The sequence below is a fragment of the Haliotis rufescens genome, unplaced genomic scaffold (genome assembly GCF_023055435.1).
Source record: "Haliotis rufescens isolate VD_foot unplaced genomic scaffold, xgHalRufe1.0.p SCAF_4, whole genome shotgun sequence".
NCBI lineage: Eukaryota > Metazoa > Mollusca > Gastropoda > Lepetellida > Haliotidae > Haliotis > Haliotis rufescens.
In genome coordinates, this window is record NW_025964112.1 from 47,641,573 (window position 1) to 47,659,313 (window position 17,741).

Sequence of the window (17,741 nt, forward strand, 5' to 3'; positions counted from 1 at the left end):
TCGCAGAAGTGATGTTAGCGAAACATTGTGATTATGGTGACAGACTTTGAAAGGGAGAAAAACTGAGAATGGTAGAAATTTTCAATGATCCAGACTTCGTGACTACACATAGTACCAATAAAAAATTAGAAAGAACTACTATAAGTATAACATGTCAGATTCGTTTAAGTCAGGTGAAATCTAATTCTATTGAAAGAGCTAAATTCTAATTTTATAAAGAGTACCTTGAACAATGTTGAAGAGACAATCATGCTAATGACAGTGATCCCAAACAATATATGTTTGAGGATATATGACATCGGACATTGTTGCTGCAATATGTAATATCTGAAAAAGATGCTGTGCTAAACATCCTGTGAATCCCTAACGTGAATCAAGGACGATGATTTTGCACAAATAACATGCATAACAGGTTTTAAGTTTTATATGATCTCTCAGAATGTGGCCCCATAAGTTTTGAAAATGACCCCATGTATTTTTGCTGAAGTTTCTAGGCAGAACACATACTTTTACCACAACCTTGAACAGAGGTCCAGATAAGCTTTTGGTGTTGTGGGTATTTTACCCATGCATTTTAAAATCATTGGGTATCATTCCATCTGGGTATTCAAATTTCTACTACCCACTAGTTTTTTCACATGTGGGTATTTAAGTTAAATATTTAAAAACACTATTCATCTAGTCCCTGCAAACTGGTGTCCTGCGAGTTCAAGAGCTTTATAGGACTCAAAAATACCACGATACTTCCACAAGAAAGTGTGATGGCAAATGATCATCATGATGTAACTGTCATCGTGGAGTTTGGCAAAGTTGACGGAATGCCCGTTTATAATTTCAAAATAAGACTTAAGTTGCTGATTTGCTAATCGAATACGCAGGGTTACTTCACATTATTTTGATGATACGCACAAGTTTTATTTTTGTAGCGTATCTGTAATGTTCGTTGCGTATTTAATACGCTTGGATTTTATTTTACTGCATATTTCTGCATTTCTAAAGCGTATTTTACGCAGATATGCAGTTTATCTGGAGCTCTTACCTTGAACATGTTGAAGTCCCAAGTTTTGATTTGATGTTGTTTTAGAATATTTTTTCATGGCGTTTATAACTATTGCCAGCTTTTGTTAGTTTGCTATATTAATATGCCTGTTCAACCACTTGCATCATCAGACAAATCAGAAATAACTTTGATGGACAAAGTAGACACAATTTATGGACAACAATTTCTTTATTTAACTGTATTGGTGAAGTTTTAGTATAGCTCCTTGTACCACTGTCAAGGACCTATATATCAATACAATATTCAGGCCAATAGTCATTACTAAAAAGCAACAGTTTTAACTTTCATACCCCATTGGAACACAGTATCACAGGGATCATACCACTGACCTTCAGGTCTCCATGTTGACACTCTGTCACATTAGGAAATAAAAAGAGTAATGCCTAATGTGTGTTTATAAAATACATTCAGAATTTCTGTTTTGAAATCGGAACTGAGGCAAAGATGCCTTGACGAGTATTTTTCTTGTTGAAAATGACACCAGAAACACTGTTGGTCATGTTGATGTGATTTCTTCTTTCAGTATACTCAGGCCGATCCCCCCACCAACAAAGGCCTGTCAAGTCTCGTCATTCAACTATTACAGTTTCAAGAAGATGCATTTGGAAAATCCCAAACAAACCCAGCACTTACTAAATTGCCTGTAAGTAATACCCTATGTCATGTATATGCACACAATTGCATTGTCCACAACATTATGATGTAAAAGAAATGTTGAGCCGTTGTCTAACAAGGTACAGAAAAGGAAATTCCGGATTGAAATAACACCATTGTTGTGTTTTGTCTGTTGTTTGTGAACAATTTTTAGACTTGATAGAAGCTGAACAAAACAACATGTACTGATGGAAATAAAAGTCCAGTTTGCTTCCTTTCCGAACTAGGCTGGGATTTCTGTTACAAGTTATGTCCCTTCTATGTCCCTCCTATTGACCGATCAGATTCCAGCTCTCATATCACTTGCTTTTGCTTCAAACAAAATGGCTGCGCCCAGTCAAGACAATCGGATTGATAATCAAGATCCATATTGTAAAACAAAACTGCGAACAACCGAAATCTGACGAACAGAATGCAAATTTCATTATACGATTTTGATTGGAATATGCATAGACTCGTTAGTCCAGCCAAGATATAACTCCATAATTCCTGTCTAGTTCAGCAAGGGTAGAAGCCGGAGTTAGTTAACTCCCTTGCCTTGGGAAGATGGCTTGTCCCCAACTGTTTGGCAAATGGGCATCCCACCACATGTCTCCCTGATGGCCTGCCATGTTTGCCCTACATTCATGTACTGTGTTGGCATTGTAGTGGAATTATTATAGCCTCTACTTTGTCCATGAATGTTCTCAGCAAGCATATGGGTCTTTGTACCCATTGCATCATGTCTTGCATGTGCCAAAGCTTCTGTTGAGATGTGTTTATGTGCATTGTTTCTCACTCGTGTTTAGAAGACAAGGCTAGGAACCCATGACAGCATAGCATTTTTCTGTGTCTGAAACTAAGCGTTCCCTTTTTCATTGCCATCAGTATTTGTTTATATCATTCACTGAGATTCAGTCAGTGAGACTTCATCACATGTAAGTGCCGTAAAAGGTGACCATGTAGGTTGTAAAAGGCGACTAACAGAATCGGGTGGTCAGACTATTGACTTGGTTTGATGCATGTCATTGTATTCCAATTGCGTGGACTCCAGGATATGTTTTGTTTACTTCTATATGTATCAGTGAATGCAGCTATTTATGTGGAACGTCCAGCATCTTATATCGGTTGTGTTTAATGTTTTGAACCAGTCGTTAATAATCGAGATGTCCATATTTAAAGTGGAATAGCTTTAAAGATTTATGAAACTGTTTCAAGTGCTCTGTCTTCATTGGTCTGTTCAGATTAAACAGTTCTTTGTTTGAAGTCTTTGATAAGCATTTAGAAGTTTGGAGAACATGAGTACATGACATTTTCTATGTATAGCAACTTATTTTGTTCTTTGTCACAACATTTCAGAGCTACTTCTGTCTCCTTTATCAGGTGAAGGAGCAAACAGTAGCTATGAAATAATGTGACAAAGAATAATAGATGTTGCTATCCATCATTTGAATGTCATGTATTCTTTGTATCAGTTATTAGAAGCGTTTGGGGATGAAACCATCCTCAAGTTGATCAATGTCACTGAGCTGATTCTCAGTAATTTTGTTTGTAGATGAAATGTTTCCTCGACTTCAAGGCAGGAGGTGGACTTTGTCAGATTTTTGCTGCCGTCTTCAAATTCAAAAGTGACCAAGGATGGTATGTTATACTATATATCAATGTATGGAATGTGATAGTGGTGGTTTAATGCTGACAGTGTCAATATCCATCCCCATGGGGATTCTCTGTTAGAAAAGGTCCCCTGCAACCTATGCTGGTTGTGAAATGCGCCCAAACGGGTCGGGTGGTCAGGTTTGGTGACCTGGTTGATTTTGTATCAACCTACCCCAAAGGCGGGGATCGTTGCTCACAATATTTATCACTGGATTGCCTGGTCCAGACTTGATTATTTACACACTGTTGATATTACATAGCTGGAATATTGCTGAGTGCTGCATTAAATAACAAACAAATCAATGTTATATAGTTATGTCCAATTATGAAGGTTGCTTCGTTGCATAATGCATATAACTCATCAGATTAGGGATGTCACGATACGACCATCTCATGATACTTAATTCATTGCAATTTTTTATGAATTTGTTTTTCATCATGTTCATAGGGCATAACCACTATTAAGGAAGGCTTGAAACTTCATGAATATCTGGACCCACTTGCACACATCGATCTTAGCGCTACGACTATCGTAAGCCTATGTTAAAGTATGGGAGTTACGATCATCTTAGCACTAAGATCACTTTGTGCAAGTGTTTAAAAATATGAATGTCTCATTTCAACATGTTCAATCAATACTATATTTCGGACTAGTTCGTCAACATAAGTAGTTTCTATTATGAAATAAAATAGCAAATTCTTTGTAATAAATAAACTAAGTAAGTCCATATGTGATACAGGATTTTGATATGAATCGATACTGGTAACTTTGTATTATGTCGTCTGAGAATAATTTTGATGTATTGGTGAATCATGACATGCCTACATCAGATACACATTCAATTTAATAGTATATTGTTATGGTGAGGCACTTCACATCATGGGTTGTTTGCAGGAGAAGATTCGACTTCCAGTCTCCATCCCGAATGGACAGGAACGTGGAGATGTTTATGCAGATCGAGAAGGCGCTCGTCTCCAGCAAGTGCTTGCCACCTCCCTCCATCTTCATCCGCCCTGACGTGGACAAGATCCTCATCCCCAAACTCAAGGACATCATCAAGAGGCACCAGGGCACGATGTGTGACGATGCTGACGACGCCACTCACATTGTGCACACACTGCCATCCCACCCTCCACCTAATGGTAAACAGTAGTGTTCAGTTGTAGAACAGCTAGTTTGAGTGACTTTTTAAAGTCTTAATATGTCATATGCTGGTTTGATATGGTATGTAACGCTGATAAAAATAATAATCTTGGTTCTAAGGCACCACCCGCATCATCATAAAGCCTGTTGTTTTTTCATTTTAAAAAAAATCAGAAAATCTTAATACTTAACATGCTTAAAACAATGCAATCCAATATAGCACACAGTTACTTTCTTATGTGCACACTGCTTTACTGCGCATCTTGTGTTATGGTCATGGCGGCAATAGTATACTTGTTTATGTATACTTGTTTATGTCCCAGGTTAATGGTACACAACTCTTTGTTTGCTTACATACTAGTTTGAACAAGCAAAAAATAAAATACTGGTATTGGGATGTAAAAAATGCTTGTGATGTGTTGTATCGTTCCACCACTATTAGTTGGAAATAGTTATGAATATGGGTTACTTTTTCATTACCTGCAATTAACTTCAGACATTTCCCCCTGGGGGAGTATAGGAGTAGATAGCCAGTCAAATGATGATCAAATTATTTCAATGTGGGAACTGATCGTGTAACATTGTGATTCAATTATGTTAACGGTGGTGGGGCGCATGCTTGACTACCCCTCGATTGCTGCAATATATCTGATTGCAGTGTAAAAAGGAATTCGCAAACCTACTCCTTGTTTATTGATTGATTCATTGCATTCAGTCAAGGACATGTTTTTCTATTTTTCAGACGAGTATTTCCGACCAGTGCTAAAGAGGGATCGTCATTCCTTGGTACACTGGTGGTACTACCCTGACAGGTAGGGAGTGAAACACTTCTCATGCATTCTACCACATACCCATCCATGTTCTTTTGTACTCATATATTAGCCAAACACCACAGCATTACTATTTGAACAATACAGTAATAAATCTCAAAATAGGCAGAATAAATGACTGTTTGCATTTGTATTGCCACCTCATGCTGGTCACTTTTGCCTGGGACACGATGTTAAACATCATTTAACCTCACCTCATCCCTTACCAAAATTGTGGAAGGTGTCCGATAAAATGGATTCATACCAGTGGAACAATAATAGGGTCTTGTGCTGGTCACTTTTTTTACCCCCATGTCGTTAGTACCTGTGCCAGAGTTGCGTCCCTTGGGCACGCCTGAAACCTATGATTGTGGGTTTGAATCCTGGTTCGACCCGATTATGTTTCTAGGTTTGTCAGCACCATACCTGTGCTTGTTGGTTTCACCGAAGTGGTAAACGTCTGCGACCTGCATCACTTTGGGCTTTCCTCCCACATTAAGCTGACACGCCGTAATATAACTGTAATACTGTTAAAAGCGGCTTCAAATCCAACTCACTCACTCACCTGTGCCCAGATGTATTTTTGTTATATACACGATTAACCCGCATTTTGATATTTACAAACTAGTCCAGTTGAAAGGCCCATTAAGTATGACACATTGTAAAGGTTTGTTTTGTTTTCAGCTATGACACGTGGGTGACTGATACTAATATTGACTACGATCCAGACTCCCCATACTCGCACCAGGGTGCCTTCGAGGTTTGTAACTGTGAAAATAGGCATCAGAAAATGTCCACATACTTATTGGACCTGGACATTTTCATTAAGAAATAAGTGCAAATATGTGTTTGCAATTCATTTCAGCGCAAAATGTGCCTGTATTTGAAATGTCCAGGCTTTTGAAACATTCTTCAGAATCTTGACACTTGTAAGGGAGGTAATTCATCTTTGGGTTATCTCCCTTCTCAAGGATGTCGTTCATTATCAATCTGTTTTCTAAACCCTCTTTGTTCTATTAGGATATAAGAGAACATGAGTACTTATATCTAACAGTGTTTAGGTGTTAATTATTTTTGTTCTTCATTTCATTAAAGTACAAATGAGGTTTCATAAGATATATAATACGGTAGTTATGGTTGCACAGTATTACTGGTATACTGGTAAACTATTGTTCTTGTATTCAAAAATACATACCACAATATTATTGTTTACAAGTTGGTGTATCGGGTGATTTTAAATATCAATTTTGGTGTTTTAGTTATAAACTTCGCAAATATCTTTGAAATACAAAGGAATTTGTTTCTCATCATGATTCGTTCATCATTAACCCCCTTATGTTCTTTTGTATTATTTCGAACATTTCCGTCAACCACGATCGTAAACATCCAGGGCCTAAACATGGCGCTATCCCTGGATTTATGTTTCTGAGTTCCAGATTTAAAATGATACAATACCATGTATATCGTGATAGTATTGCAACATAACCTGGTGTTTGACAATACATTGACACCCATCCTTGATAATGGTATTACATGTTCTACGATGCACTTCAGGTGAGTGCACGATGGCTGCTGGACTTGGAGGAATTCAATGAATGGATGAATGAAGAGGATTATTTGGTTGAGGATGAATTCAATGTACGTATCGACATCTTGTACCTTGTAGAAAGTCTCATGTAAATGTAAAGGTGCGAAGAAACAAAATTCTTCAACTTATTTTGTGTGTCTGGAGAATTCATATGTTTGACTATATTGACTGTACTATGTTATTTTATGTTGTTTGTTTTACTACGTATATGCGTATATATAAGGACATTGCAATTTGTGCTACTTATGTTGTGTTTGGTTGTGATTATCGTATTCATCATATTGAGAGCCCTGCTTCAATAAGCACTCCCTAGCCTACTTTTAGATCAACCTATAGGTAATCTCAACAAGCCTCCTCTACTTAGACTGTACATAAATATTTATTACAGAAAACAGGAGCATAGAGGGGGCATATAATTGCCTAGTAAATATGATCGATTTTGTTTGTTCACTTTAGCTCAATCTCTGAAAGCAAATTTAAAAGGCACCTCCTTTGTCGATTTTCTAAGTGCCCAGGATGATTGTTACGCCAAATCCAGTAGGCTAAAAAAAAAATACACGTCCATGGAAATGTGTGTGTATTACTTTGGCCTTTCGACCCACATAATGCTGAGACACTTACACAATGAATGATGTTTATTGTGGTGTTAAACATCTGATGTTAAGGCAAATGTTACTCTATTCTACATATTATGAAATGTCACCGCTTCTGGCTTTCAGGCTGATGGCAGCAATAAAAAGTACAAGAAATCAAACAGATTGAAGTTGACTTTGGAAGATGTAAGTATTGGTCTGGATATGCATTTTTACAGTTGATGTAACTTCTTGTATGAAAGATAATGGCAAACGATAGTATGCTTGTCATAGAGGCGGTAAACGGGATCAAGTGGTCAGGTGACTTGGTTGATGCATGTCAAGTGATAACTTCTTTGTTTCCTCAGGAAACATGTTGTTGCTTTTCTTCTTGTACTACTAATTCAGATCTGTGAAGATCCGGGGTAGAATTCAGCAACACATGCTTGCCTCAAAAGGAAACTATGCTTGTCGTAGGAGGTGACTAACGTGATCGGGTGGTCAGGCTTGCTGACTTGGTTGATGCATGTCATCGTATCCCAATTGCGTGGATCGATGCTCATGGTGTCAATCAATGGATTGCCTGGTCCAGACTCGATTATTTATGGACTGCCGCCACATAGTTGGAATATTGCTGAGTGAGGCGTTAAACAGCACAGTACTAATACACCTGTGAGTTGTGTCATTTGGTGACAAATAGAAATAAGATTTAAGGAATATTGGTTTTGGTAACAATATTTTTAACTTTTTTTTAAATATATTTTTGTATGACATTTTAGAAATTTTATCTTGTTGCTTTGTGAGGATCCCTAATTTGCAGTAAGACAGAAATAAAAAGCACTCATGCATGGTGTTTTCATGTGAGAAGTTCAGAGAACCAAGAATATTATGATCTTTTGAATGCTATTTGGATGCAGTGGAGTTAAGTTTTAAGTTTTTCATCTTTATTAATTTCTCAACTTTTTAGCTGAACAACCCTGACCCTGACCGAAGAGATAAGAAAGACAAAAAGGGGAAGAGGAAACGATCACCGTCGCCAGTGCCAGAGAAAAAGAAGAGGAAGAGGTGGGTTTCAGATGTGACTTGATGTACAGATAGAAAACTTTGTTGAATATAAGTGGATTTATTGAGAGCTTGATGTGAATACATGTGGTCCAGTGACCAGTTACCCGTGAAAATTATGCTCCAGATTCCGGAAACATAGAGCCAAATGATGCACATTGCTCAAAGATGGTGACACACCTTTTAATGGGTCTTAGACCTTGGTCCTGTTATTAACTTGTGAGAATAACCGACACGGGTGGTCCAGTTGTCGAAGGTGCTAGTTGACTGTGCTATGTTGCAACCCTGTTGTATGCTCAAATCCTTTGATTGTGGCTTCAATTACAAGATCATGTTGGTTTTGTTCTTGGTTTGTCAGCACCATACCTGTGCTCATGGGTTTCATCAAAGTGTTAAAGACCTGCATCACTTTGGGCTTCCCTCCCTGAAGCTGACACACTATGATGTAACTGAAATACTGTTGAATCTGATTCAAGTACTTACATATATGTGAGTGAAACTTTGTGATGGAATGTTTTGAAGATAGGATTATTCGGTGTTTTTAATTAAGAATTTGGGTTTATTCCGGAAAACAATTAAGGTATTGAAGGTACTTTTGCAAGTAATACCAATCTAGTGACAAAATAAAATGTACTTCACACAAGTAAACAGGAAAGATACATGGTACATGAGATTTTGAAAAGAAATAATGCCAAATACGATTCACTGAATAAACCTAGGGATTCAGACATTGAATTTTCAAGTGCAGTGAAAAGGAATGAGGCATTTGTTTGATTTACGACTGCTTATTATCTAGTTCATGGTGAGAAGAGATTCCATATTTCGAATATGGATCAAAATTTGAATAGTGCCCTGTGGTACCATTTCTATTCCTGGACTGTGAGGGATTCACTAACTTAAGTATGAAGTATTCACCCATCTAGTGGACGGACACCAGGACTCAGTTCTACTAAGAAGAGGTCCACTCGGGATGAAGAGGAGGAAGATTTGACCAAGGACATGGAGGAGCCTACCCCAGAACCCAACATCCAGGAGGTCGCCATTGCCAAACAAGGTAAGTCATGGTCTTCTGTGAAGGAAGTCATAACCTTATATGAAGTAAGTCATGGCCTTATGTGACGCAAGTCATGGCCATGTGGCTGATGTGAAGGAAGTCATGGCCTTATGTGAAGGAAGTTGTGGTCTTATGGGAAGAAAGTTGTGGCCTTATGGGAAGGAAGTTGTGGTCTTATGTGAAGGAAGTCATGGCCTTATGTGAAGGAAGTTGTGGTCTTATGTGAAGGAAGTCATGGCCTTATGGGAAGGAAGTTGTGGTCTTATGGGAAGGAAGTTGTGGCCTTATGTGAAGGAAGTCATGGCCTTGTGGCTGATGTGAAGGAAGTCATGGCCTTATGTGAAGGAAGTCATGGCCTTGTGGCTGATGTGAAGGAAGTCATGGCCTTGTGTGAAGGAAGTCATGGCCTTGTGGCTGATGTGAAGGAAGTCACATTCAACTTCATCTGTACACATCCTTGCCTTCAGGGATTAATGGGTGTGCAGGTTTGAAAACTGATGAGGTTGAATGCTGTCTGTGCCAAAAGTTAAGAGTCTACTAACTTGAACATGGCTCTTAATATCATTTTCAGCATATTATAGTGTTATTATGTGGACTAATATTAGCTGAGCTTACTGGACCTAACAGAATTGTACTAGATTCTGGGTTCAGTAGTGGCCAAAGTCGCAGACTGAATGTGGCTTGGAAGGAAAGCATTTATAATAAAATGATTTTGAGTGCAAAGATTGCTTTATGTCATCTGAGTGAGCTTGAATGACATGTATTTGGGTGTGAATTATATGGCTTGTAAGATTTATTCTTTACTTCATTCTGGATATCGTTTGTAGTTAACATGAAGGGATTTGATCACAGTGAATATAGTCCTGCTTGAACGAGACAATAATGTTTACTACTGTCAGTTTATTGAGTTACAATATCTAGAAAAAAATGAATCATTGAGAGCTGTTTCAAAATCAAAGCCCTCAACTGCTGCTTGTCAATGAGTACTATACCATCATTGGATTTTGACTTGTCCTCAGGACCAGGCCTCAAAGTTGCGACTAAAACAGTCACCAATGGGACCCAAATTTCAATTTGATTACTGTCTAAAATTCAGTGGTAGCCAAATGACTACCTTTAAAAATATCTTGTGGCGACTAAATTTTATTGCTACACATATGTAGACACAAAAATAAACATGTCTGCTACTAATTGTACTCGCAAATAATTCCTCCTAAAGTCAACAATGAACTGAAATACATTACTATCGATGTAATTAGTATTATATTTTAGTTGATAATTTATTGGATAAGCAAAAAAACAAAATTCAAGTACAGTTTCCACTAATATACAATTCCAAGACTTGTGCTATGACTTGTACATATAATAGTTATTTGATAAAAGATCATTTCAAATGCTTTTGGCTACCAAAACTATTGGCTTGACTTCTTTCTTTTACCACTGGCTACCTAGAAAAAAACCTTGTAGCCATATGGCTACTTGGTAAAAATGTAAACTTTGAGGCCTGAGGACAATTTAGTTGTCTTGGATGAATTCTGTAGGCTGATTTCTCTGATGGATGACGAGTAATGACAGCTTGTCATATCAATATCAGGCCAATTAGACTGGGGCCCTGTGTTTCTTACAGTTTTGTAGTGCCACAACACTTTATTAGACAGCTGATTACGGTCAGCTGATCAGAGTGAGGGAGTGAGTTTGGTTTAACGCCGCTTTTAACAGTATTCCAGTTATATCGCGGCGTGTCAGCTTAATGTGGGAGGAAAGCCCGAAGTGATGCAGGTCTCAGAGGTTTACCACTTCGGTGAAACCCATGAGCACGGGTATGGTGCTGACAAACCTAGAAACATAATCAGGGCGAACCGGGATTTGAACCCACAATCATAGGTTTCTGGCTTGCCCTAGGGACGCAACTCTGCACAGCGAATGGCGGCGCCTTAGACGACTGGGCCACCCGTGCCCCCTCAGCTGATCAGATGAATCAGACTTTGATATTACAATTTGCTTTTAACCACATGCTTTGGTTCGAAAATAAATAAGTATTGTGTCCCTGTTGACAGTACCTGGATCCCGGAGTCAGAAGGACAGTGAGCTGCAGCCTATCAAGGGAGGGACATTGATGGACATAGAAGAGGACCAAGGGGACAAGGTCAGTCCTCGCTCATTCTTTGTCACTCGACCGGTGAAGGTCCAGAGTAGAAGTAATAATATTTTTGACAGTGTTAATGAATATTAGTGTTAGAACAGGCCCCCAGCAACCTATGCTGGTCGTAAGAGGCCAGCAAATGAAGTGGTTGTCAGCTAACTTGGTTGATGTGTGTCATTGTGCATGGATCGTTGCTCACAATCGTCTAGATTTGATTATCTACAGACCGCCGTCCGATAGCTGAAATATTGCTGTGTGTGGCGTTAAACAAACATATAAACAAAATCAAACACTTACGACAGTAGAATGTGATACTGAGATCACTTCGTGGAACAAGAACATTAAACGGTAAACTGTTTGTTGGCGTATTTTCCACTGAAGTGAAAGGTACGATAGTACATGTGCTTTGGTTCAGTAATTACATGTAGGCCATCTGACGAGGGGGAACTTGTAATCTATTTAAGTAAATAGACAAGAACAGACTTTGCAGAACTATCAGCACTATTCATATGATGCAGAACACAGTGTTTCACCGACAACCATGTGTTTTACAGCAGACAGCTCTCATTAGTCAGTCTGAATGTCAGAAACTGAAAATCAGATACTCATTTTGCAATTTGAAATTCAACAAGATTATGTTAAAAAGGGATTCAGTTAGTGCAGGGGCATCTTCCCAAAGCAAAAGAGTTAACTGACTTTAAAAGTCCAGTTTCCACCCTTGCCGAACTAGGCTGGAATTCCTGGGCTCGATCGTAGCGCCACCAGTGGCTATTACGAGTTATGTCCATTCTATGCCTCTCCCATATGGACCAATCAGATTCCAGCTCTCGTATCACATGCATTTGCTTCAAACAATATGGTGGCGCCTAGTCAAGACGATCTGATCGACCATCAAGATCTATTTTGTGATAAACGGTTCTTACTTCGCGAAGTACATCAAATCACGTGAGCACCTTGATAACAAACATGAAAAGATTTGGACAATATCTGTTGACAACGAGTTGGCGATGCACATGCTTTGCAAATCCTGCAATCAACCGAACTCAGCATGACAGTTTACGAACCAGATTTTGATTTCGGTTCGCGAATTTGGTTTGACTATGCATAGACTCGTTAGTCCAGCCAAAATCGAACTCCATAATCCCAGCCTAGTTCGGCAAGGGTGGAAACTGGACTTTTATAGTCAGTTAACTCACTTGCCTCGGGAAGATGGTGCAGGGGATGATTGAGAAATGAAAAGAAATGGTATTTCTGATGAATGGCATATCTAAGCTCCCAGCTGGTTGAATTGCATTAGATCAGAAGTTGGCTTGGCTCTGTCTCTTCAAATAAAACATGGTGTGAAACTACAAAGAAACAAAAACCTGAATCCCCCTCTCCCTCTCCCCAGGTTGAGCCGGAGCGGGCAGAGACCGGATCCACAACAGACGAGGGGTCCAAGAAGGACAAGGAGGATCAGGAGGACAACCTGACGGAACAGACTCACCACATCGTCATCCCCAGCTACTCCGCCTGGTTCGACTACAACAGCATCCACGCCATCGAGCGACGAGCACTGCCTGAATTCTTCAATGGAAAGAACAAATCAAAAACGCCAGAAATGTAAGTGATTTGGTTCAAAAGGAAGTGAAGGTTCAAAAGGAAAGGCAAGCTGTAGACACTTATTCTTTGCGGCTATTTTTAGTCGTGACCTTAATTACAACATATTTTGCAATTTTTGACTGACAAAGAACCCGAGGGTCATTTAACGAGGAGGAATGTATTTTAGCAAGTGTATCGTCTTGTATTGATACAGAAAAAAATGTATCATGTATCATATCGGCGCATGAAAACTCATGGTGCACCAGTGCACCGATGTATTGTTTCACATCTATAATATCACTGGTCAGCACACACCAGTATGGTGTACATGCTTGATTATGTCTAGACTGCCAACATGTAGTTGAATATTTCTGAGTTTGAATTGAACAAATCCTTTGTGGTATATTGTACTTGGTTTTTATCTTGAAAAACGCTAAAATGATCCATCCATCATAATGCAGTCAGTACCCTTGTATAAGTGGCATACAGCTGTCTTTCAGAAATGTGTTTACATATTTGTCATCTTATTCTTAAGTAACGGGCGGTCGGGTAGCCTAGTGGTTAAGGCGTTCGCTTGTCACGCTGAAATCCCAGGTTCGATGCCGGATATGGGTACTATGTGTGAAGCCCATTTCTGGTGTCCCTCGCCGTGATATTGCTTGAATATTGCTAAAAGCGACGTAAAACCATATTTACTCGCTCACTATTTTTAAGTAAAAGGGTTTCATTATTACTGTATTATCTGTATACAAAAATCTGATACATTTACCTTTTTATTATGAAATGAATAAATATTTGTCAAATCAATTTTCCGGAAGTTTCCATATGAATTGACTTTTGCAGCTACATGGCATATCGCAACTTCATGATTGACACGTACCGCCTCAACCCGACGGAATACGTGACCAGCACTGCCTGCAGGAGGAACTTGGCTGGAGATGTCTGTGCAATAATGAGGTAAGTATCCTACCGTGGTCTAGTGGATAGTATGTGCCTGGACAGCGGGAGGCTGAAGATTTCATCCACTGTTGCATCAGGCCAAATGTGTAAAAAGGTGGTACTTATCACACTGTCTGGCGCTTTGCTATTGAGGAGGTAAAACAAGGACTGGTCAACTAGGAGTCAGTGCACTGTGTCTGATTGGGGTGTTTGTGTTCAATCTGCAGCATGGTATCTCTGCAGGGTGGTGCTTTAAGACTGGCATTAGTCCAGACTAGTGCATGCACACTCACACTCATGCATCGCTGTAGAAGTGCAGGAATCATGAATGCTATGTTTTATGTTAGAAATGAACGACGAGAGGGAGTTGTTTGTCGTACAAAAGAACACTGCAGAGAAAATAAACCATGTGTTTATTGTATAATAAACGAGTCGTTTGCTTTGTATGAGATATCAACATTAGGTCCAGCCTCTTCAAGGATATTAAAAAAATGTACAAGCTTTTTAAATATTCACCCATGTTTGAATAATGGTGACTCAATGACAGCATTGTCGGACAAGTCCATTTTATGGACAGAGGAGTTAAGTTTGGTATTTCCTCTATATTCTTACAATTGTCACGGCGATATGTACTTATATCCCAGTACGGATTGTCTTCTCTCGCACATTTTTGGATGAGATCGTTAAGACATTGCATGCACCTGTGTTGCCCATTGGGGATCAAATAGACATTAGACCCACTAAAAAATAACATCGTCCAATTTACGACTTCATGAAGTTCCGATGCGAGTTATCATATAGCCATCTTATATACATATTTAATCATTTCTACTACAGTAAATTACGGTTATAACTAACTCAAAGGGATCACTTATTTCAATTTTGTTACACCCGTAGTTAGTTATAAGCAAATGTACAGAATATATACAGCAAATGGACAGGACCAAGAAATAGTTCATTATATCCATCAGTTTGTTATAAGCATGTTCGTTATAAACATAGTTAAATGTCTTTCAAGTCATGTGTATGTTATCCATCATATATGAATGTAGCTATGTCAGTAGTAGAAGCTATTCTTGAGGAAGATGTTTCAAAAGTGTGATGTACCGGCAGGTTATATTATGGTGGTGAAGTGATGTATTGATGTCTGTATCTGATGTCTGGCAGAGTTCATGCATTCCTGGAACAGTGGGGTCTAGTCAACTACCAGGTGGATGCCGACACCCGCCCCACCCCCATGGGACCCCCACCCACGTCTCATTTCCACATCCTTGCCGACACCCCCTCTGGTCTGCAGCCCATCAACCCACCCAAGACAAATCAGGTAACATCACATTGATATCGTCACAGGGAACAATAAACAGCACGGCGACTGTTGGTCTGTGTTGAAGTATTGTAGAGCTATAAAAAGCTGTACTTCTTTAAAAAAGGTCTTGTGAACCCTAATTTCCATGAACACCCGTGAATGCATGAGGCCACTTTGTAGTTTCTATTTTATCTGACAAATCAAGGAAAAACCTGGTCCTCTAAGAGAGAAGTCAGCCAGGGCTCATATCAATGAGCATTAAGATTGCATCAAAGAAACGGTTTCTACCACAGCGCTCTGCCTCAATGTAAGGCTCACCGTTATCAACGGCCTCATTTCATCTGTGACTTGCATCGCTGTGGTCTTTCATTCTTCAATAAAATCCTCTTCAAAGTATTTTTTAACCAAACTTGCAAAAGCTAAAATGGTTATATCCTCATTATTATGTGCATCATGAAGAACACGGTGTGGTTTCCTGGTTAGAATTGTTTCTCAGAAACTCATGTTTGTCTTACATGGCAACTTAATAAATTGTGTGGTTGGACTCAGTGATTTGGTTGATTGCATGGGTTGTTGCTCATAATATCTATCACTGGTTTGTCTGTTCAAACCACCATCATTGTCAATCGATTATTAAATTTTGACACCAGCACAAAGAGTCCTTTTATATGCGCTTCCATAACTTTGCCCGAGTTCATGAAAAGGGGAGGAGACTTATTGTTTTATGTCGACCTTCCCATCCTATTCTGAGCCATATATTAAAATTTGTTTTTCTACAAAACTTTGCATATGCATTGCTCATCAGCTTAAGTGGTGCCCTTTGCTATTTTGATTTGTTTCTAAATTCTATTTTCTTTTGTTTCCATGGAAACAATTTCAATGACTTAGTCTCAAACAGGGTAGGGATTGTTACCAGGCCATAACTTGAATAAAAACATTCAACATTTTTCATAGAGGCTTGGCATATGCATTGCTCATCAGCTAAACTGGTGCCTTTTGCTATTTTTTTTTTTTTTTTCTAAATTTTATTTCATTATGACATCTCAAACTACTATTCTGGGCTTTGTTTCTATTTTTGCTAAATACAAGACATGATCGCATGCTCAACTATTGCCTTTTCATATTTGTCAATTTTTATTTTATTTCTTTTTAATTTCTTGTGTTTCCATGGAAACAATTTGGATTTTTTACAAAGTATTTCTACATAGCACAACCCTTCTCATTGTTCTTGCACAATACAATCTATCATGCAAACTGCTGTTGCAATTTCAGTAGTCTTATCTGCCATAGAGAGTCAGCATGGCATCAACTGTAACACTGCTTAATTAATGCATTAATCAGAATATGTACTGGTATTTGTTTGCTATTGTTGTTTTTGATTTGCAAACACATTTATACTTACAACTGGAACTACTGTATCAAACAAAATGGGGAGTTGGGGGCGGGGGGATGTTTGTTTTTGTGAGTAAAATGACATTCTCGTTCTCATATTTCTGAGTGCACTGTTAAACAACAAATAAATGTAAATAACTCATATATTGACAGCCACCAGCAGCCCAGCAGATCATGGACTTCAGTGAGAAATCGGAGGACAAAGAAGATGAAAAGAGGGATATGAGCAAGTTTGGCCTCCGAATGGACATCTATGCTAAGAAGGCCTTGAAGGTAAGGGCTGTACTAATACCATCATGTGGGGAGGTCGGGTAGCCTAGCGGTTAAAGCGTTCGCTCGTCACATCGAAGACCCGGGTTCGATTCCCGACATGGGTACAATGTGTGAAGTCCATTTCTGGTGTTCCCCGCCGTGATATTGCTGGAATATTGCTAAAAGTGGATAAAACCATACTCACTCACTACATCATGTGTTTAGAGGGGGCACAGGTGGCCCAGTCGTCTAAGGCGCCGCAATTCGCTGTGCATATTACGTCGCTTGGGCATGTAGAAACCTATGATTGTGCGTTTGAATCCAGGTTCGCCCAGGTCATGTTTCTATGTTTATCAGCACCATACCCATGCTCGTGGGTTACATGGAAGTGGTAAATGTCTAAGACCTGCATTACTTCAGGCTTCCCCACCACATTAAGCTGACACGTCGTGATTAAACTGGAATACTGTTCAAAGCGGCGTTAAACCCAACTCACTCATTCACACACTCATGTGTTTGGAGCATATTGTTTCATTATTTGAAATAAACT

General features: G+C 39.0%; 1 protein-coding gene across 7 annotated transcripts in view; it reads left to right on the forward strand.

Annotated features, from left to right (window-relative positions):
• The window catches only part of LOC124151828 (SWI/SNF complex subunit SMARCC2-like), a 41,392-nt gene that overhangs the window by 2,285 nt on the left and 21,366 nt on the right, over positions 1-17,741 (forward strand). For 6 of the 7 annotated variants that reach the window (XM_046524500.2, XM_046524478.2, XM_046524524.2 and 3 more), the window contains exons 2-15: positions 1,584-1,703; positions 3,249-3,334; positions 4,245-4,492; positions 5,236-5,305; positions 5,987-6,062; positions 6,857-6,940; positions 7,610-7,669; positions 8,430-8,527; positions 9,433-9,578; positions 11,636-11,724; positions 13,112-13,323; positions 14,146-14,259; positions 15,409-15,565; positions 17,093-17,212. In XM_046524500.2, the coding sequence (XP_046380456.1) occupies positions 1,584-1,703; positions 3,249-3,334; positions 4,245-4,492; positions 5,236-5,305; positions 5,987-6,062; positions 6,857-6,940; positions 7,610-7,669; positions 8,430-8,527; positions 9,433-9,578; positions 11,636-11,724; positions 13,112-13,323; positions 14,146-14,259; positions 15,409-15,565; positions 17,093-17,212 (1,680 nt within the window). The remainder of the gene's footprint in view (positions 1-1,583; positions 1,704-3,248; positions 3,335-4,244; positions 4,493-5,235; positions 5,306-5,986; positions 6,063-6,856; positions 6,941-7,609; positions 7,670-8,429; positions 8,528-9,432; positions 9,579-11,635; positions 11,725-13,111; positions 13,324-14,145; positions 14,260-15,408; positions 15,566-17,092; positions 17,213-17,741) is intronic. The other variant, XM_046524493.2, reaches the window with a different exon arrangement.